The sequence below is a fragment of the Octopus sinensis genome, linkage group LG10 (genome assembly GCF_006345805.1).
Source record: "Octopus sinensis linkage group LG10, ASM634580v1, whole genome shotgun sequence".
NCBI lineage: Eukaryota > Metazoa > Mollusca > Cephalopoda > Octopoda > Octopodidae > Octopus > Octopus sinensis.
Window position 1 is genome coordinate 93,657,390 of NC_043006.1, and position 22,433 is coordinate 93,679,822.

Here is a 22,433-nt window from a genome sequence, read left to right on the forward strand (position 1 = left end):
TAAACTACTTTAAACTAAAAGTCAGAATCTCTTTACGTTTCTCGGTTCTGCTGATATCGTGTTATCAATTTCGTGGACAGAAACATAATTAGGCGATTGTGCAACTCATTAACACACATGCATACATTCATAAATGCACACGTACATAGACTCACAGATGCACACACACACACACACACACACACACATACACCCATGTGCATATACATGTGTATATGTTTATATATAGATATGTATATAGAGAGTTATGTAGATATATATATACGTATGTATACTTTTATAAATCTTGTGTATGTATATAAACACATATTTACATTCATGCATGTATGCATAAATACATTCACAGACACACACTCACACACAAGCTTGAATGTCCTTACAGATATTACCGTCACGTCTAGTCTTATTGAAATATTGAAAGAAATTTCAAATCGCTGATATTTGCGGTTGAAGTAAAGACAAACATCAACAGAACTGGAAGATTACGAGACTGAAGAATTGAAGAATGGATGTCGCGAAAAACACACGGTTTGCTTGTATTTTACCTTTTATAATAGAAATTGTCGGGGTTGCTGCTACTGCTGCTACTGCTGCTGCTGCTGCTACTGCTGCTGCTGTTGTTGGTGTTCTGGTGTTGCTGTTGTTGTCATAGTCTTTGTTGCTTTTATTCTCATTGTTGTGGTTGTTGTTGTTGTTGTAGCTATACACGGGACTAAAACACTAAAATTATGTCCTATTGGGTCTTTACGAAATGGTGTAATGTTATTGAAATAGATATAGCTGCTATGTCTAGCAGAGAGGGAAACCGCATAGGGACACCCGAATTGGCTCACTGTCGCTGTTGTTGTTGCTGCTGCTGCTGCTATTACTCTACTACTACTACTACTACTACTACTACTACTACCGGGCGATGGACTGGCGTCCCGTCCAGCTGGGGAGCATATACGCCAAGAAACCGAGAAACCGGCCCTTATGAGTCATGCAAAACAAAAAAACAAACAAACTACTACTACTACGAATGTCCATTAGATGTACACAGTGAGGACATCAGATTGACGCTTAGTGAAAGTCTTAGATGGAATAAATAGGAGCGGAAACGATGTTTCGAGCATAACTCATCGTCGGAAAAGGGAGAAAGACAGGAAGGAACAAAATGTCTGGAGTACGCAATTTATATGACGCTACATGACCAATATAACTCCTCTCCTACAAAACCGCCTTCACTCCTGGTCCCTAACATACCTTTTCTCTCTCTCTCTCTCTCTCTCTCCCTCCCATCAATATTTCTTCATTCCTGTTCGTTCTTATTTTCTCTCTATCTTTGTTCCTGTGAAAGACTAACGTCTGAAACGTAATTGCTTTCGCATTTTATTTTAAGTTTACTCTCTCTTTTACTCTTTTACTCTTTTACTTGTTTCAGTCATTTGACTGCGGCCATGCTGGAGCACCACCTTTAATCGAGCAACTCGACCCCGGGACTTATTCTTTTGTAAGCCCAGTACTTATTCTATCGGTCTCGTTTGCCGGACCGCTAGGTGACGGGGACATAAACACACCATCATCGGTTGTCAAGCAATGCTAGGGAGACAAACACAGACACACAAACACATACATGCACATATATATATATATATATATATATATATATATATATATATATATATATATATATATATATATATATATATAACACATATATATATACACACATATATATTATATATATACACACATATATACGACAGGCTTTTTTCAGTTTCCGTCTACCAAATTCACTCACAAGGCATTGGTCGGCCCGGGGCTATAGCAGAAGACACTTGCCCAAGATGCCACGCAGTGGGACTGAACCCGGAACCATGTGGTTGGTTAGCAAGCTACTTACCACACAGCCACTCCTGCGCCTAAACTTTTCCAATGTTTGTTCAAACTTGTCCATCCCGTGTTCTCTTCTTTTACTTCATTGCCTTCCAAACACACACACACACACACACACACACACACACACACACACACACACACACACACACACACACGAGCACACGCTGGCTGTGGAAGATTAAGTAAGGCTGCTAATGCTATTAAAGGTTTTTTCTCGGTTATTTATTACTAAAGTGGTTCGCAATAAGAAGAAATTTGTCTCATTTTTGGCTTCATTTTAATTAAAGGCGGAACTAAATTTGTGTTTCATTTCCTTTTTGGAGGTTTTTTAAAAATTTTATGCTCCTTTCTTTTTTGTCATATCTCGTACTCATTCCACTTATTAACCGAACCGCGAAGTTATGGGAACGTAAAAACTTAATTCTCAACCACAGAGACAAATCGCAAGACACAAATATGCACACACACACACACACACACACACAACACACACACAACACACACACACACACACTTACTCATATATATATACACACACGCAGGCGCATACTAACACACTTACATACCATTATATACATCTATACAAGTATGTATGTGCGTGTGTGTGTAAATGTAGAAAGATGAAATGAGTGCTCAATACTGCATTGATGGATATATAATTTGTTTTTTAATGTATTAAAGCTACCATTAGTTTCACGTTGAGAAAAGTCAAAAAATATCCTAGAGAGAAATATTAAGAAAATCTTTAAGACACAAGGATATTTTCCTAATTTTCTTAACATAAAACCAATGGTAGCCTTAATTCACAAATATATATATATATACATATATATATATGTGTGTGTGTGTGTGTGTGTGTGTGTGTGCGTGTGTGTGTGAGAGAGAGAGAGAGAGAGAGAGAGAGAGAGAGAGAGAGAGAGAGAGAGTTTGTGTGTCTGTATGGATGTATATATATACATGTCAGGTCACGTTCGAGTGCTACTGGTAACATGTAAGCCAGTTCAACCTGTTGCATGGTCGGGTCGTCGGTGACTAAACCGGCAACCCCACCAAGTTTGTTTGGCGAGGAGGGTGTTTATTGGACACCCTGCGGGATGAATAACAGAGCCCGTCAAAGGGCGGAGAAACTCTTGAGAGTCAACAGACATCCAATAAATTTCTTAAGGATGTATCATGCGCGGGGACATAGAAATAATCGGACTGAATACCCGATCGCGCGGTTAAACCATTGGGAGTGAAAGACTCCTAGCCTTTGTTAGGGCATCCTTCTAGGAGAAGGTAACTAAGGTAACTGGGATAACTCTGACATAAAACTTGCGGCTCAGTGGTTACCGATGATGTTGACTTGTTTTTCTTTTCGGATTATGGCTGCTGTTGCTTAGTGAGGGGATTGACTCAGTGCACAGCCTTTCTTCACTTTAAAACAAGTCTTCTTGCACAGGCATTGCACGATAACAACATTGATTAAGCTTCGTGCAATGGCCATACTCGATACATAGATACATATATATATATATATATATATATATATATATATATATATATATATATATATATATATATATATATATAACACTGTCTATTACTCACAATAAGCATGAACGCATTGATCAACTCGAAGCTGATGGTATAAGAAAAAAGCATTTCTGAAAGTTCCTTTAAGTTCTTTATTCAATTCATGAAACTCAGAAAAATGACAACTCTTCAATCTGAATATTTACTTGTTCTTTATTTCATTGACCTTTAGGCACAACACTTTAGGAGTTTACATTTATAATACAAGTGAAGTCCGATATCATGGCATACAATAAACAAATAAACGAGGCGGGTAAGAATCTGTTTCGAGTGTAGAGATGTTACATAAAGTCTACCTAAAGACATTGTCTAGGATTATAAAAGCCGTTGTGATTGGCATTAATTGGAAGATAGTAATATGATACCGAACCAGACAAAATCTCGTTCATAGTCAGAAATGACTGTAAATACTTAGGTGATAAGATAATGGTAAATTTCATGAATAAAATATTCGAGATATTAATAGTTTCAAGGCTGTTTTTGAAAGTTGCACGATGTACATTATGCAAAAATAAAACTTATAACAAATATATTTTGTCTTTGATAACTCGATTAATAATAAGGCAACATGACCTCACGGGCATGTGAATATCAGCGCTCAAGTATAAGATATAACATTAGTCCAACGAGGTGGGGTGGTTGTTCCAGTGAGTGCTGCTGGCCATACTCCGGGCCAATCATGCCTACGATGTGTGGCTGAACACACCATTTCGTTCAAGGTGCACAAACTGTTACTATCTCCACCTCCATCATTTGCTCTTTAATTCACCCCACGATTTTTGGGTTTGATTCTTGATAATTTGATATTTTATAATTTTAATGTTTTTCCTTTCTTCCCTTCCTGCCAAAATATTTTCGTAATTCAATTAATTATCTCCAAAATCATCAATCTATACTGTTTAAATAAACTCAATAACCAACCGATTGCCTAACAATAAAGAAAAGAAATTCAACCAGGATAGATTTGAAACACGGACTGAGCTAATGTTAGAAAACAGGGGTAAAGTTTGAGCTCGGCAGGATTTGAACTCTGGGCACAAAGTGGCGAACGAAACAATAGTGTCTTGTTTAAGTTCGACGACAGCAATCTTAAGGGTGAGGGTAGGGGTTAGCCGATGATATCGACTCCAGTACTTGATTGGTACACTTATTTATTGATCGAGTTCATCTGAGCTGGATTTGAACACAGAATTTATAGAACCAGAAGATATACCGAAAGCAATTATTTCCACACCCTGACGATTCTACGAACTCAATATAGGAGCAGGTGTGACTGTGGGATAAGCCATTTGTTTCCCGACCAAATTGCTCTGGGTTCAGTACCACTGCTTGACACCTTGGGCAAGTGTAAATTAATATAGACTCGGGTCGACCAAAGCTTTGGGAATGAATGTTGTATATGGAAACAAAGAAACCCGCAGCATGTGTGTGTGTGTGTGCGCGCGCTCGCGCTTGATCACTGTTTGTCCCCACCACCGCTTGAAGTCCGGTGTTGTTACGCTTAGACACTCGTAAATTAGCGGTTGGGCAAAAGTAACCGATAGATGAAGTAGCAAACCTAAAGAAAAGGAAAATTAGTGGGATCGATTCTTCAAGGCGGCAGCTCAGCATGATTAAAGCAAGTAAATGCTTGTTACTCTGACCCCTTCTCTCATCCCGCTACTCTATACTGTGTCTCTGACAGTTTCCATATTATCTTTATATATATACAACTGAGAATGTCTGTCTGTCTGTCTGTGTGTTTCCCTAAAACTTGAGAACTACACAACAATTTCATTCAAATTTTACACATGCCTTTCTTAGGGTCCGGGTAATGTCATCGGCAAAAAATGTTTAACGTTTTGCCTAGGGCGAGCCCACAGCAATATCATATCTTCTCCACTACGATTCCCTAAAACTTGTGAACTACTCAACCAATTTCATTCAAATTTTACACATGCCTTACTTAGGGTCCATGTAGTTTCATGGGCAAAAAAATGTTCAACTTCTTGCCTAGAGCGAGCCCATAGCAATATCATATCTTCTCCACTATTTCAGTATTACGTGTTAAAAGGGAAACAAAAACATTCCTCTATTTTATGTCAGATACTTTCACTTTAACAATAAAAATAATAATAACAATTGAATTATATGTAGTAAGTAATAATTAAAATCAAACTAAAGTATAATATAATTGTAACATAACAAAAGTAAAAATAGCAATTGGTATAAAATGGCGTCAATGATTTGAACTTGAATAAGTTGTTCCACATGAATGGGAATAAATTAAAAATAAAATTAGCGTGCAGAAATGGAATAGTCCAGATGGATAATAAAAAATTAAATTAAAGAAAAGAATATTGTCTATAAAGCATACAATGTAGAGAAAAAAGAATATTTGAACACATGGAGGAAAGCACCTTCGAAAAGTGTCTTGGTGCGACTATGAAAGGTAAATTCGCCACAATAAAAGCAAGGTTCGAGTCAACGGAGCGTGCAAGGGAGTACTCGACTCGAACTTGCAAAGTGGAAATATTTTATTTTTACCTTTATATCTGGGACGTAGGACGTCCCGGATAAAAATTTAAAATGCCCCCTCCCCAGCAGTAGAGGTAGGCTGGATTGTAGCCACACTTCTATACAAGACGAAGGACAAGATACAATTGATCAAAATTACAAGAGACGGGCTAACAATTCCAGTCTGTTATATATTTTGAGTATTGTTATCACTAGCGATATCAAGATATAACTTTGTATTTTGTATTTTATGTGCAGATGTATATATACAGATGTACATGTAATATGTACACATATATATACTCATTTATACATGCACTAGCACTATGACCCGGCAACGACGGGACTTTAATGCTAGTCTCTCTATATATAAAACTGAGAACGTGTGTCTGTCTGTCTGTCTGTTTCCCTAAAACTTGAGAACTACACAACCAATTTCATTCAAATTTTACCCATGTCTTACTTAAGGTCTGGGGAGTGTCATCGGCAAAAATCTTAACTTTTTCCCTAGGGCGACCCCACAGCAATATCATATCTTCTCCACTATTTCAGTATTACGTGTTAAAAGTGAAACAAAAACATCTCTCTTTTGTAATGCAGACACTTTCACTTTAATACTGAAACTAATAAAGTGAAAGTATTATATAACAGGGATGAACCATTAATACTGGTCATCCTTTTTGCTAGAAGATCCACTATGGTCTTATATGCTATACCACTGGTTTTCAATTCATATTAATCAAATTAATATTCAATTTTTCACCCTTATTATGTGTGTGTGTGTGTGTATTAGCAATTCGTATAAAATTGCATCAATGACTTGAACTTGAATAAGTGGTTTCACATATATGGGGATAAATTAAAAAGGTTTGTTGTTATTATTACTGTTTGACTATTGTAATCACGTTTGTTGGTTCCTCGTCAGGGAAACGTTGTTGTGTTGCATTTGTTAAATAATTGTAAACCGTTACCCTCCCCCTTTCGGAGAAGGGGCTTTGGTTATTACTTAAAAATTGAATTATGTCCCTGCTTGGGGAAATTGACAATATTTTCACCGTCTTTACGGAAGTATTTTTGTTAAAATGCCTTCGATAGAAGAAAGTCCAAAAATGAATTTAGCTGCAGCCGTACACTTCTATACAAGAGGGAGGACAAGATCCAATTGATCGAAATTGCAAGAGACGGGCCTACAATTCCAGTCTGTTATATATTTTGAGTATTGTTATCACTAGCGATATCAAGATATAACTTTGTATTTTGTATTTTATGTGTAGATGTATATATATAGATGTACATGTAATATGTACACATATATATACACATCTATACATGCATAATATATCTACCCATACACACATATGCACACACACACACATATACATAGGGGCAGGTGTGGCTGTGTGGTAACAAACTACGTTCCAAACACATGGTCCTGGGTTCAGTCCTACTGTGTGGTGACTTGGCATGTGTCTTCTGCTGTAGCCTCAGACCAACAAAAGCCTTCTCAGTGGATTTTGTACATATATACAGGCATACATACATATTCGGCATAAAGACTCTACCACTACAACTAATAACTGTTGGGAACACTTTCAAACCGGCCTTACATTCGAACCGGAATCTCAACGCCCGAGTTTTCTATCTGAAGTTAACCTCTCTCAAGGAACTCATACAAAAAGGGCAAATCTTTGGGCCCATACAATGTGACATGTACACAATAGAGTGGCAAAAAAGGGGCCTTCCACATGCTCATATCCTGCTTTGGCTCTCAGCGAAGATCAATTCCAATGACATCGACAAAATAATCTCTGCAGAGCTTCCTGATCCAGCTTTAGACAAAGAACTATACGAAATAGTTAAAGCAAACATGGTTCATGGTCTATGTGGGCGTGGATTCAACATAAACTCACCATGTTTGAAGGACAACATATGTTCAAAAAGATTTCCAAGGAGGTTCCTACAAGAAACTCAGACAGGTGCTGATGGGTATCCATCATACAGACGCAGAAAACCAGAAGACGGAGGTTTCACAGCAACTATCGGACAGCACGATATTGATAATAGATGGATTGTTCCATACTGCCCACTCCTGTCAAAGACTTTCAATGCCCACATCAACGTTGAGTTTTGCAACTCCGTTAAATCCATCAAGTACGTTTGCAAATATGTAAACAAGGGTTCTGACGATGCAATGCTTGGACTTCAACAAGAATACTGCCAGGATTAGGTGACGCATTATCAAGTGGGACGGTACATAAGTAGCAACGAGGCTTTCTGGCGCATCTTTGGCTTTCCAATTCACCAACGTCACCCCGCCATTCAACAGCTTGCAGTGCACCTGGAAAATGGTCAAAGAGTGTACTTCACAGATACTAATGCTTCTCTGTTGGCAGAGGAACCAACGGATAGCACACTCACTGCATTCTTCAAGCTTTGTCAAGTGGATCCATTCGCTCAAACCTTGCTGTATCCAAAGATTCCATTGTACTACACTTGGAATGGAAAAAAATGGGCCCCACGGAAAGCAGGTCAAAATGTTCATGGATACCCTGGCATTAAGTTTCACACTTGCTTCGGGCGAGTATACACAGTGCATCCCACTCAACAAGAGTGCTTCAACCTTCGTCTACTACTGCATGAGGCCAGAGGGCCAACGTCTTTCCAGGCCCTAAAAACCGTTCATGGACATGTCTGCACAATATACAGAGAAGCCTGCTATCGACAAGGTCTGTTAGAAGATGGTGCCCAATGGGATGCAACTTTAGGAGAGGCTGCTTTATCACAATCACCTAAAAGTCTCAGGGCACGATTTGTAGTATTACTACAGGCATGCGAACTGTGTGATCCGGCCACTCTATGGCTCAAATATAGAGACAACCTGGCTGAAGACTTTCAGCGCCAAGCTCAACTGCTCTATCCTGACATGGAGGATATCAGCAATGAAATCTATAACAAAACACTCATTGACATTGAAGACAGAATTGCTAAACTGGGTGGAAATGAATTGTCGACGTATGGCCTGCCACAAGCAATCAGGTCAGGGTCATATAGCCTTCCCACTGCTGTCATTCATGAAACAACCTACGACACTCAAGCGCTTTCAAAGTACACTGTTGAAAATGAGCCTAAATTACTTCCGGACCAGCTGCAGGCCTACAGAACTATTCTTAACAGTGTACGCCAACGCGAGGGACGAATCTTCTTCCTCGATGCTCCTGGAGGGATAGGAAAAACATTTATTACAAAGCTTCTTGCAGAAGTTAGGCAGCATCAGGACATTGCAGTAGCTGTAGCCTCCTCTGGCATTGCAGCTACTTTGTTACCCGGTGGCAGGACAGCACACTCAACTTTTAAACTCCCTCTCAATTTAGCAGCATCCGAAATGCCTTCATGCAACATCAACAAAAGTTCAGATCAGGGACAAGTACTTAGAATGTATCATCTAATTGTCTGGGATGAGTGCACTATGACTCACAAGGGAGCTTTGGAAGCATTAGATAGAGCCCTGAAAGACATCCGAGACTGTCAGGCTCCAATGGGAGGTGTAACGCATCTGTTGTCAGATGATTTCAGGCAAACTCTTCCTGTCATTCCGAAAGGCACTAGAGCAGATGAAGTCCAAGCATGCCTAAAGTCCTCTACCCTGTGGCATCATGTTACAATCCTCAGTCTCACCACTAACATGAGAGCTCAGCTACACGGCGACAAATTGTTCACAAAGTTTGCACAGGACATTTTGACACTTGGTGAAGGCAAGATGCCTCTCGAAGCTGCAGGACAAATGGAAGTATGGTCATTTTCCTCTGTTGTTAATTCTGTAGATGACCTCAAAAACAAGGTCTTTCCTAACTTCACACAAAACTACCAAAATCACAATTTGCTGTGTGAAAGAGCAATATTAGCTCCAAAAAACGTCGCTGTTAACAAAATTAATCAACAGCTAATGCATTCTCTTCCTGGCACTATACACACTTACAAGTCTGTTGATACAATTCCAGATATAAATGAAGTTGTGAACTATCCTCCTGAATTTTTCAATTCACTGGAGCCTCCTGGACTACCTCCACACATATTAGCACTTAAAGTTGGAACTCCTGTAATGCTACTTCGCAATCTGGAACCACCAAAACTTTGCAATGGAACACGACTGGTGATAAAGAAAATAATGTCACACGTTATCGAGGCGATCATTCTTTCTGGATGTGGAAAAGGTGATGACGTCTTTATTCCAAGAATTCCTCTTACTCCATCAGGAGCAGAAATTTCATTTACATTCAGAAGACTGCAATTCCCCCTTCGTGTCAGCTTTGCCATGTCCATTAACAAATCTCAGGGTCAAACCCTCTCTGTAGCTGGTCTTCTCTTGGAAGAGCCCTGCTTCTCGCATAGGCAACTGTATGTTTGCTGCTCAAGAGTAGGAACCAAAAGAAACCTTTTTGTATATGCTCCACAAGGAAAAACAAGGAACATTGTTTACAACGAGGTGTTATAATCTCAACAGCCAGGAGGTATATACATGATCCCCTTTTTTTTAACAAACTTCATGTACTTTCATGTATTTATATTAATATACATGTGTGTGTGTGTGTGTGTGTGTGTGTGTGTATCCATATATATATAACAGAAAAGTCTAATTCTTCAATTGCATGTAACCGGGCAACGCCGGGTATCTCTGCTAGCACTAAATAAAGATTTGATTCTTTGTCTTTCCAGTAGAACCAAGAAACGATCCGTGCAAGAGGCCATCGTCGCTGCTTTTGTAGTGTTTTCCGTTTTTGTTACTAACATATTAGTATTTGGTTTCACTGCTGTTCTACCAATTTACCTCGTAGAATTCAAGAAGGTTTTTCCGGACTTACACGATCTTGTGCTTTTGATAGTATTTTTACCTTCAAGTGTGTTTGGTATTGTTGGTAAGTACCTATTGTCGGTATGTACCCGCTTTATCCATTAGTAGCAATCACATACCATTTGGTTTTCTTCCAGTTTGTTTAATATTCAAAACAAGTACAATTATATGAATTCCTTACATTTTTGAATAATTAGTTTAGAGAGTAACTGACAAACATCAAAGAGATTGAGAACACTGATTCATTCAAAATTGAAGAAACATGGAGTTTCTTAAAATACGCAAATATGCAAAAACGATATTGTAGCAATCTAAGTGCAGGAGTGGCTGTGTGGTAAGAAGCTCGCATCGCAACCACATGGCTCCAGGTTCTATCACACTGCGTGGCATTGCGCTGGGAAATTAATTTTTCTAAAATTGCTCCGGGCCAACAAATGCATTCTGCGTGGATTTGGCAGACGGAAACTGAAAGAAGAACACCACATGCATGCATGCATACATACACACACACACACACACTCATACATACATTCATGAGGTCAAGTTGACCCAAAGCTTGCGAGTGGAACTGAGTAGGCAAAAGCTGTACAGAATCCTTCGAGTGTTTGTAACTCTGATTCAGTTTCTACCAATTACGTTTATTGAACAATTAAATATCGTCAGAAATTCCAACCTAGATCCGTTGTTTATTAGTTACTGGTAATTAAAAGATCATTAACAATATTATAACTCATTAATTAATTGAATCCCAATGAATCATTAAAAGACTATTTTCTTCTTTTTTCGCTCTTAGGTTTCATGGTTGGAATATTTCTCACTAAATTTGGCGTAAGAACCACTGGCATCGTGGGAAGCCTTTGTCTTACCCTTTCTATTTGCGCTCCATCGTTCTCTTCGAGTATTTATGTTTTATTGGGATGTTTCAGTCTTTTGCCAGGTTTGTATTGCCCAGTGATTTAGAAAAGCCTTCACGAACAAATGCTGCACTCATATATATATATATAATATTTTCATATACATGTGTGTGTGTGCATGTGTGTGAGAGTATGAATACATGATACGTATATATGCATGACTACATATATGTATTATATATATATATATATATACATATATCATATCTATAAACGGGAGGATGTATGTGCGTGTGTGTACGTGATTGTAATTTATGCACGTCCACAAATTAGCACGCATATCGCTCTAATTTTAGGAGGACATTTGTCGACACCCTACCTTGGTTTTGTCAACTTATTTTTTTCCCCGAGGCACCCGCGGATAGGGTAAAAATCTATTTTCAACCATTTTCAACCATAGCTTTTAACCATAACAAATATCAGCCATTCCTTTTTGATGGCGTCTAACAAAAAAAAAATAGGATAAAGAAAAGTGGAAGGAGGCAGAGAGTTTCACGGGAAAGACAAAGTGTGAGAGGGAGAGAGAGAAAGAGAGAGAGAGAGTAAGTGACTACGTTTATAAAAAATAAAATGTAAAATGTTTTGTTTTTGGTTTTTGAAAGGCACACTATATATTTATAATCATAATATATATACTTACTCACACAACAATTACAATATATTTATTTTAAATCATTTATTTATTTTAAATCGGTCATCTTTCTCCCCCCCCTCTCCCTCTCACATTACTTTGCGTGCGAAAGAGTTTTGTTTTTATTTTACGCCGAGTAAAAAAGTGTTTTGTTGACAATCCATTTATTTAACAACAAAGAAACAAAGAGGTGAGTAACAATTTGTCAGTGAATTACTCAATATAAATAGGTACAATTTGCGAGGCTTCCAACACACCCCACTCCGTTTCACGGACCACACAAAGGGTTTTGAGGCCAGAGTAGTTGATTCCACGCAAAAAAAAAAACGATTTATTTTCTTAGTGAAAGTGTGAGTGTTAATCTACAAATTTAACAACATTTTTTCCATTCATTTCTGTTTATGAACATCTATGTGTGCACAAAACATGCAATAGGTGTACGTACGTGTGTGTATGTGTGTTCGTGTCTGTTTCCCATATATATTCATATTATATTATACATATATAACATATAATATAACAAATTTCAACGGATTTCGCCCAAATTTAACGTCTATACTACTTAGTTTGGGTTGAAATAAAGAACTTGATTAGCTTAATAATCGTAACTTAATCTCGGCAAGGCCGGGTTATACTGCTAGTATATATATATATATATATATATATATATTATATATATATATATATATATATATACACATACATACATACACACATATATATATATATATATATATATATATATATATATATATATATATATATATATATATATATATATATATAAGTACTAGCAGCATAGCCCGGCGTTGCCCGGGTATGTAAGAGCCCCTAGTAGGCAACGACTAATCCCAATCTAGTCCTTTCCCTCTAGGGAACGAAGGCGCATGTGTAGGTTGCAATGTCTTCTCTTCACTCCTAAATAACTATCAAACAGCTATCGATAATTCAACCCAACCAATTCCTACCAGGAAGAAATTACATTCGAGACTTTACCCCCAACACCGCCACTTCTGCTAATAGCTGCTGCAGCCGCAAGTTATTCGAATACTTTTTTGTTTAAACTTTCTTTATAACTACGACCCCAAACGTTTTACCTTAAATTTTTGACGTACCCTAAGGGTCCCCGGACGCTACTTGCAAACTCTTGGTTTATTATAAGCCGCTTTTGTCGTGTGCACCAAAAAACCTTTTCCATTCGTTTGTTCAGTTTGGTCACTTTTGACTTTTTCGTTGTTGTCACTCACATTGCTGCCCGCTTTTTTGCCGTTTTTGTACATTTTTATACATTTTGGGATACTTACCCCACGTGTTCCGAGAGTTAAAAAGGTCGAGTTGCGTTCCCTAGACAGTCTGTGGTTTGTGTTTGCTATGTGTGCCACATATGATTTAATTAACCGATTTTTTCCAGTAATAAAGTGTCCTATTGGAATAAAAAGGGCCATATAGCTCCTTGGAGCAGACATGATGCTCGCTGTGAATTTCAAAAAAAATTCCTGCTAATTTGTGAAAGATATTGTCGAAAATATGTCATCTTGAATTTGAACGCGATTTCCAAAAATAGTATGATTTTATCGATTTTTTCTGATGGTAAGGTATTGCATGGAAAACTAACGTCAGAATTAAGTTTCTTAGGGTAACATTAAGCATCACCATGAGTTTGGTGAAAATCGATCGCAAGTTGCGAAAACTACAACAGAAAATGTGTTGCATATAAAAAGCCTAGATTCTCGACCCCATGTCGAATTTATCGATTTTTTCAGAACTGGGGGAACTTTTCAAACTTTTCTCTGCGTTAGTTTTGAATTATGACATTGGGCTATGTGTGTGTCAAGTTTCATCAGAATCGGTTGAAAGCCGTGGTCAGGGTGAGGGTACAACCTGACAGACACACAGACACACAGACAGACAAACTGCCGTTTATATATAGAGAGATATATATTTATATATATATATATACACACACACATATATATATATATAAATACTTATAGATTATTTATAAACATATATATATATTCATATATAAACCTATGCATACACACCACACACACACATATATATATGCGCACACACACACACACACGCACACACACACACACACACATATATATATATATATATACGTACATATACATTGTTCACTATGTGGTACATTGGATGCTTTTGGTAGGGTTCACTGTGTTTGCAATCCAAGAGTCCGGTATGAGATTATCTTACCCCTACAACCACTCTCGCAGGCGTCCGAGACAATCATGATTACCATCTTCCTGTGGGACTAAAAGATGAGAAAACAGAGCTGCTTACTCATTGATTGGAAGTGTGATGTTTGTGTGAAAAGATACATGAAGTAACGTTTATATACTTACCAAAACTATTGATGACGTAAAGAAAGTATTTTACTTTCAAAATAAAATCGAATGAAGGTTTTCAGGCTCTTTAAACGCCTTTTTAAACAGTGTCTTGGGTGGGTTCAGTATGTCAATGTCAAAAACACACGCACTGGTTCGGTATCATTTAGCTGACCTTGGACAGGGAAGTAAGTCGCTGAAAAGGTTGTTGTGTACAGCGACGAAAGAAATTTCTTTAAAAAACAATCGATTGATTGTTTAAATAGTACATTAAACAACGATCGGTTAGTCGGTTAAATACTTAACCAATACACTAACAATAAACAAGTGATACTGGACCAGTGCGTGTGTTGTTATTTTTGGCGTAATAACTCTACCAAGACTTAAGATTTATTTCAATACACGAATTCACATCAAGAATCTTGCAAATTGAATACGAAACGATGTTTAATTCTAGTGTAAATATTATGAGCTACCTTTTAATATGGATGTAAAGCTTCCAATCAGAGAATTAAAACAGAAATAATAAAATAACAACACTCTCTTCGTTAATTATTCAGATATATCCTTGATTAATTTAGTAACTACTTTTTAATTACTCTTTGTTTTTTATTTTTCATCTCTTGTAACAGGAATTGGTTGTGCTTCTCTTAATGTCTCGGCAAATAATGGATTAGCAGCTTACTTCGGTGAAGACAGTCGAAAATTTATTGCATTTGCTACGGTCGGAAAATCTCTTGGATTTATAATTTTCCCAATCCTTACCAATTATTTCATTGAACTCATGTTCTGGCGTGGAAGTCTTCTTCTCCTGGCTGCTACTTTCATACAAACTCTGCCATGTGCTCTCCTGTATTCTACGGATATGCATAAAAACACGCGGAGAGAAACTTTGGCAGTAAGTGAAAGTAACGCGCCGAAAGATTTGTATAAGTCGGATTCAAACGTTTCTGTAGAACAATTTCAAAATGTTGGTGACGTTCAGGATGAAACGATATCGAACAAACTGGAAATATCTGAAGATAATAATACAGCCTTGAATCATAACGAAGACATCAATACAAATGAAAAATATATTCGTGAGGCGGTTATTAAGGCCTTAAAATATGACAACGAACCATTTGTTATAAATAATACACAACCTGACAAAGAAGATTCTTTGGGTGTTGAAAAGACAGCTATAAATTCTATAAAATCGGAAGATGAGGTGATTGATGTTCGAAATGACAAGGTTCAAACGGAAGGAAAATCTGATTTGAAATTTTCTGCAAAAATCGTTACAGTTTTAACAAATTTCAATTACCTTTTATTCCTTTTCGCCATTCTTATAACGTACGGAGGTGTTATAACAGCAGTGTCTATCTTACCGGATTATTGCGTACAACAAGGGCTAAGTCAAGCAGAAAGTGCCCGTATATTTTCAGTGGGATCGTTTGGGTATATCTTGGCTTGTTTCGTCAGTAGTTGGTTGATACATAAAAACATTGTTCCAAGTAGGATTATATTTAGTACTGCAGCCACCATGAGCGGATTACTGATCTGTGTTTATCCTTCGTTGTCCACTTCAACATATTTGACTTTGCTAACATTTGCTGTGATGTTCACAAATGGCCTCATATTCTCTACAAATCTTGTAACTGTTATGGATTACTTTGAAATCGGATATTTTTCGATAAGTATGGGATTTGAAGAAACAGCAATTGGAACTGGCATTTTAATTATTGGATATCTGATAGGTAAATATGTAACATTTTTATTATCCATATTTCAGAATATACTCAGTTACAACCGTTCTGATTACATATATACATATGAAGTATGTGTTAAGGAAGAATGAGACGATCGGTCGCAGCAGTTTTGTCGTTGGCTAGATATTCAGCGTGTTTGCGCAGCAGCACTTTTCTATACTGGATGTTAACACAAAGAAATGTATACGGGCAGATAGGGAGAGAGAGGGAGAAGCAACTCTTATCTCATCTAGGTCGTCTCATAGGACGCCCTAAGATTGTTTCCTCATGTTTCCCCATTCATCTCGATCTTCCATAATTGTTCTCAGCTCCTGTACCCCTTCCATACCAGTATCCTCCAGCAAGTTGTCTATATAGGTCGTCTTCTTCATTCCTCTCCTGGTTCTTCCTTAGTGATGGTCACTCGCCACCACGTAAGCTACTAAAGCTGTTATATGCTTCTACAGTGTGTACAGAATTTTTCCATTTCTTATGAATCTGTATGTAATTAATTTGGGACTAGCTACCATTCATGTCGGAGTGAAATCTCCATTGTTTCCCTTCCTTTTTCTTGAACAGGATGCTAGTGATGCAAAGATTACATTCTGCCGCATGTTCCAGGTTCATTCTTGTTGGTTTCCTTGTGGAATGTGTAGGGGACTACATCCTCCCCTAAATAAGCATTAAAATCACCGCATTCTATGTTAACATGTTTTGCTATTTCCTTGATGACATTTGTCATTGTTTCGTAGTGCTCCTCTGCATCCTTGCTTCCCTCTGTGTGTGCCTGGGTAATAACTTTTATGGTGGATGGGTTTCCATTAAACGTGGCTGTGACTATTCGGTCATTTACCAGTATTAATTTGGCCAATGCTTTCTCTGCCAAACCGTTGGTTACTAATCCTACCCTCCTGCTGCAGCACCATTAATACTTCTTCTTGCATTTGTTGTTATTAGTGTGCAGCCTTCAAATCGCTCAATGAGAGTAAGGTCTTTTTCATGTACTATCTTATTTCTTTATTGCCCACAAGGAGCTAAACGTAGAAGGGACAAAAAAAGGAGAGACAAAGAGATTAAGCCGATTAGATCGACCCCAGTGCGTAACTGGTACTTGATTTATCGATCCCGAAGGGATGAAAGGCAAATTCGACCTCGGCGGAATTTGAACTCAGAACGTAGCGGCAGACGAAATACCTATTTTTTACTACCCACAAGGGGATAAACACAGAGGGGACAAACAAAGACAGATAAACGGATTAAGTCGATTGCATCGACCCCAGTACGTAACTGGTACTTATTTAATCGACCCCGAAAAGATGAAAGGCAAAGTCGACCTCGGCGGAATTTGAACTTAGAACGTAGCGGTAGTTAAAATACGGCTAAGCATTTCGCCCGGCGTGTTAACGTTTCTGCCAGCTCACCGCCTTAAGTACTATCTTCATGTACTATTTTGTGTTCAAGTACTTCAAGGATGTTTAGTTTGCACCTGTTAAAGTTGTTAGCCATCTCCAGATGTGTCTCTTTTTCCCTAAGTCTTCTTACATTGAGTGTTCCAGTTTGCAGGTACTTTTTACTATTCATAAGTTTGATTCCCCTGTTCTTGCCATCAGCTATTCTCTTTCAGTTGGATTTAAAAAATTACCTTCATCAGTCTTTATGTGACTTGCTTGAACATCCGGAATGTCTGGGTAGATATTGTGTTCTCGATCACTTCTGAACCTCGGAAACCGGTTCACGGGCCCAATGAATACGAACACACGAGACAGTGCTTAACATAGATATTAGTTTGAAAGTTTGACACAAGGCCAGCGAGTACAGGGGACGGGTAAGTCGATTAGAATGACCCCCCCATTGCTGAACGGGTACTTGTTTTATCGACCTCCAAAAGGTGAAAGGCAAAATCGACCTCGGTGGTTGGTGAACACAGAATGTAAAGACGAACTAAATACCGCTAAGCATTTTGTCCGGCGCTTGACGCCTTACCATAGATGCTAATGATTAGAAATAAATTTGATTTATTTATTTATTGAATATTCAAATCTGGTGACTCGTCTTTAATGTTGCTCTTCTTGTTCTTGTTGTTTGCAGGAATCTTCTCAGAATACATGAACACTTACGAATACAGCTACTATGTGATCGGGATCGGACCAATTCTTTCGGTTCAACCCATTTTAATCCCGTTCTTATTTAGCAAACTATTAACTAAGCAAACACTCACATATTCTGTGATTAATATTGGTAATAAATGCTGAAGAATGGCCATGTTCTAAGGTACGATACTTCAAAACCATATAGAGAGAACTGTTTATATTTCTTTCCCAAAGGGGAACCTGGAAGATTCACTAGATACTCAATCCAAAAACAACAACAACAACAACAACAACAACGATGATGATGATGATGATGATGATGATGACAACAATGATAATAATTCAGTATAGCAGACAACATAAGAGAATTAATTAGTTTTATCGTGAAGAAATGGGAAGTAGATCTCTGCTCAGGTGACACATTCTTAGAGAGAGTTAATATCAAAAGAGGAATTTTTCAGGTGGACTCGTTGTCTCCTTTATAATATTTGTCTTATGTTTGAACCCTCCAAGTTTAGTATTGAGGAAGGCAAAGTCAGGGTACCAGTTCTGAAATAGCAAGGAAACAATTAACCATATGTTCTACATGGATAATCTGAAGCTATTTATTAAGAATGAATAAGAGATAAATTCCTTAATAGAGACTGTAAGACTCTTCAGTAAAGTTATAAGCGTGGAATTTGGTATAGAAAGGTATGCAATATTAGTAATGAGAAAGGAACAGGTAGTCAACAGCGAAGGCATCCTACCACCTGATGGTCAGACATTAAAATCATTGAAAGGAGGAGAGAGTTAGAAGTATCTAGGAGTATCAGAATATGACAGGGTACAAACTACAGAAATGAAAACGAAAATTAAGGAGTACATCTGAAGGGTGATGAAGCTAATGAAGTAAAAGCTGAATGGTTCGAATCTAGTGAAGGTTGTAAATACTTTGGGCAGTATGATTACTTAGATACTCAGCAACTTTTGTAGACTAGACAAAAATTGAATTAGCAAAGCTTGACAGAAGAACCAGAAAGGAATTCAATATGAATGGAAGACTTCATCCAAGGGAAGGAGTAGCAAGATTACGCTTACCTAGAAATGAACGTGGAAGAAAGTGATTGTCAGTAGAAAACTGCGTGGTGTTAGCTGGAGTAGATATAGACTCCTATGTAAGTAATAGCGAAGATAGTTTGTTAAAAGCTGCTAAAATCACAGCAAGACATACGGAAACCAAAACAACCAACGAACTTAAAAACCAGAAAAAAGAACAGGAATTATTTGATTTGCAGGAGCAGGCGTTGCAAGGGAGATTCCCGAAGGTAATTTGGGCAAATAGTAGTAGTAAGACAAGATTACAGTTCCAGAAAAAACGCTGAAGATAGAGAGAGAGAGAGGCAGACAGAAAGTTTGTTAGTAGTGAGTGAATTATGGAGTGAAGTTTAGGGCTTATAAATCTAATATTTTCCTATCCTTTCTTAATACCGGTTCCCATACGCTATTCATATCTGCACTCGGTCTGCTCAGGAGGTTGTTGTGTCCTAACATATGTGCTGCTTCTTTTAGTTTCCGTATTTTCCAGTGGGGTTCTCTATCTATTATTTCGGAGAGGCCTTTGACATAGGGTAGACAGACTGTGGACAGTTTATCGGTTTCATCCTCTCTTTTCTTCCTAATTGGAGCGGAGAGTCTGTCTACCCTATGTGAAAGCCTCTCCAAAAAGATACAAAAGATATGCGACCCATATGATATCAAGACAGTATTCAAGAGTAATACAACACTTTGCAAAAATCTCATTCAGGTAAAACCACCAATAGAAGAGAATATGACCAAAGACTGCATGTTCTCCATTCCATGCAGCTGTGGTAGGTTATACAAAGGTGAACATGCCGCCCCCTCAAAATAAGGGTAGACGAACATCACAAAACTGTGACACGAGAAGATATCGATAAATCGGGTATAGCTGATCATGTATGGAAAAATGGAGACCACCTCCCCCTGTGGGATGAAGTTAAATAATAGACAGAGAAGACCACCGGAAAATATGAAAACTAAAAGAAGCAGCACATATGCTAGGACGCAACAACCTCCTAAGTAGACCGAGTGCAGATATGAACAGCATATGGGAACCGGTATTAAGGAAGGATAGGAAAATAGTAGATTTATAAGCCCTAAAATTCACTCCATAATTGACCAAGGGCATATCATATGGCATAGTGGTTAAGAGCGCGGGTTACTAACCCCAAGATTCCGAGTTCGATTCCTGGCAGTGACCTGAATAACAACAACAACAGCAGCAGCAGCAGCAACAACAACAACAACAACAACAACAACAATAATAATGATAATAATAATAATAATAATAATAATAATAATAATAATAATAATAATAATAATAATAATAATAATGATAATAATAATAATAACCATAATAATAATAATAATAAAGAACAAATTACATTAAATATAGAATAGACAACACATGAGAAAGTGATATGGACAAAATGGTGAAATCGTACGCCGCTAGCCCAGAATGAATATAAGAGACATCATGACAATATAGCGAGGATTGTCCATTGGACATTTTGCTACAAGTATGGTACCACAAAAAAGTGGTACGAACATCAACCTGAAGGCATCATCGAAAATGATAATGCAAAGATCCAATGGGATTTCATGATTCAGTGCGACCAGACATAGTGTTAATTGAGAAAGAAAGCAAACGATGCTGGATCATAGATATAGTATGCCCAGCTGACAACAAGGTATGCGATAAGGAAGAAAGAAAAGTCGATAGATATGACAGGTTAGCTTGGGAGGTTAAGCAGTTGTGGTCGATGTGAAAGGTGGCAGTAGTAACAATAATCGTCGGAGCCCTTGCAACGGTGAGTAAAATTCTCGAAAAGTACATGGAATAAGTAAGGGCTGCAATAAGGGTGGAGAACTTGTAGAAAACAGCACAGTTTGGAACTTCACACGCCTATCTTAAAATCATTTCTCCCTTAACGTTCAAAGATAGGCAGAAATATTCAAGGGAGGTCATTATATAAGAATTAAATAAGAGTAGCTTCCCTTCATCAACTTGAATATGTAAAGCATTTCCTTAACGCTGTCTCTGTCTTCATTTTATAACCTTTTCTCATGGCGTTTCTTAATGTCCATTCGATGAAATATCTTCACATAAACCTAACTATTAATCATTTAGCATTCATCTTGTCAATACTTGTTTCAGTCATTGGACTGGGACCATGCTGGTGTGTTTAGTTGAACAAATCGACTTGAGTACTTATTATAAAGCGTCGTACATTTTTCATCGCTTTTTTAGCGACCCGCTCAATTACGGGAACTTAAAGAAACCGACATCAGTTGTGAATTCGGCTGGATAAAAATTACATACGCATATATAGATATACATACATGCATGTGCACATGCATACATCTCCGCTCACACTCACATACATGCACACACATACACGCACACACATACACACGACGGGTTGCCACACAGAATATGTGTGTGTGTGTGTATGTATGTATCATTTATATTATAATATATGCTTCATTTAAAGTGACTAAGCCTAAAAAGATGATCGAACGACCGAGAATTGAACACGACGTCAATGCTTACATGGCTCCGAACTCACCCAATTCAGTCACATAGCCCATCCATCAATTTTAGCCAATTTTAATGCATAGATAATTGTTTTAGTCTAGTATATATATATACAAAATAAGAAAATGGAGAAACACATCTTAATCAATGATCAACTACCAGATAATACTCAATCACATAACTTATTAAACCACTACATATGAACATTAAGGTGAAACATAATAATATAGAACAAAACAATGTACATGAAAGAGTAATATGATACAATAAGTACAGTATGTATAAGTGAATATAAATAAATACAAATATAAATATAAACTACAT

The 22,433-nt window shown here is 37.6% G+C and overlaps 1 protein-coding gene across 1 annotated transcript; it reads left to right on the forward strand.

The window, feature by feature from the left end:
* Positions 1–442: 442 nt before the first annotated feature.
* LOC115216290 lies at positions 443–18,673 on the forward strand. Its single transcript, XM_036506240.1, has 5 exons — positions 443–528; positions 10,663–10,862; positions 11,592–11,735; positions 15,327–16,430; positions 18,510–18,673. Exons 1-5 carry the CDS (start codon positions 506–508, stop codon positions 18,671–18,673), a joined length of 1,635 nt encoding a protein of 544 aa, XP_036362133.1. The 5' UTR covers positions 443–505.
* Positions 18,674–22,433: the final 3,760 nt, after the last annotated feature.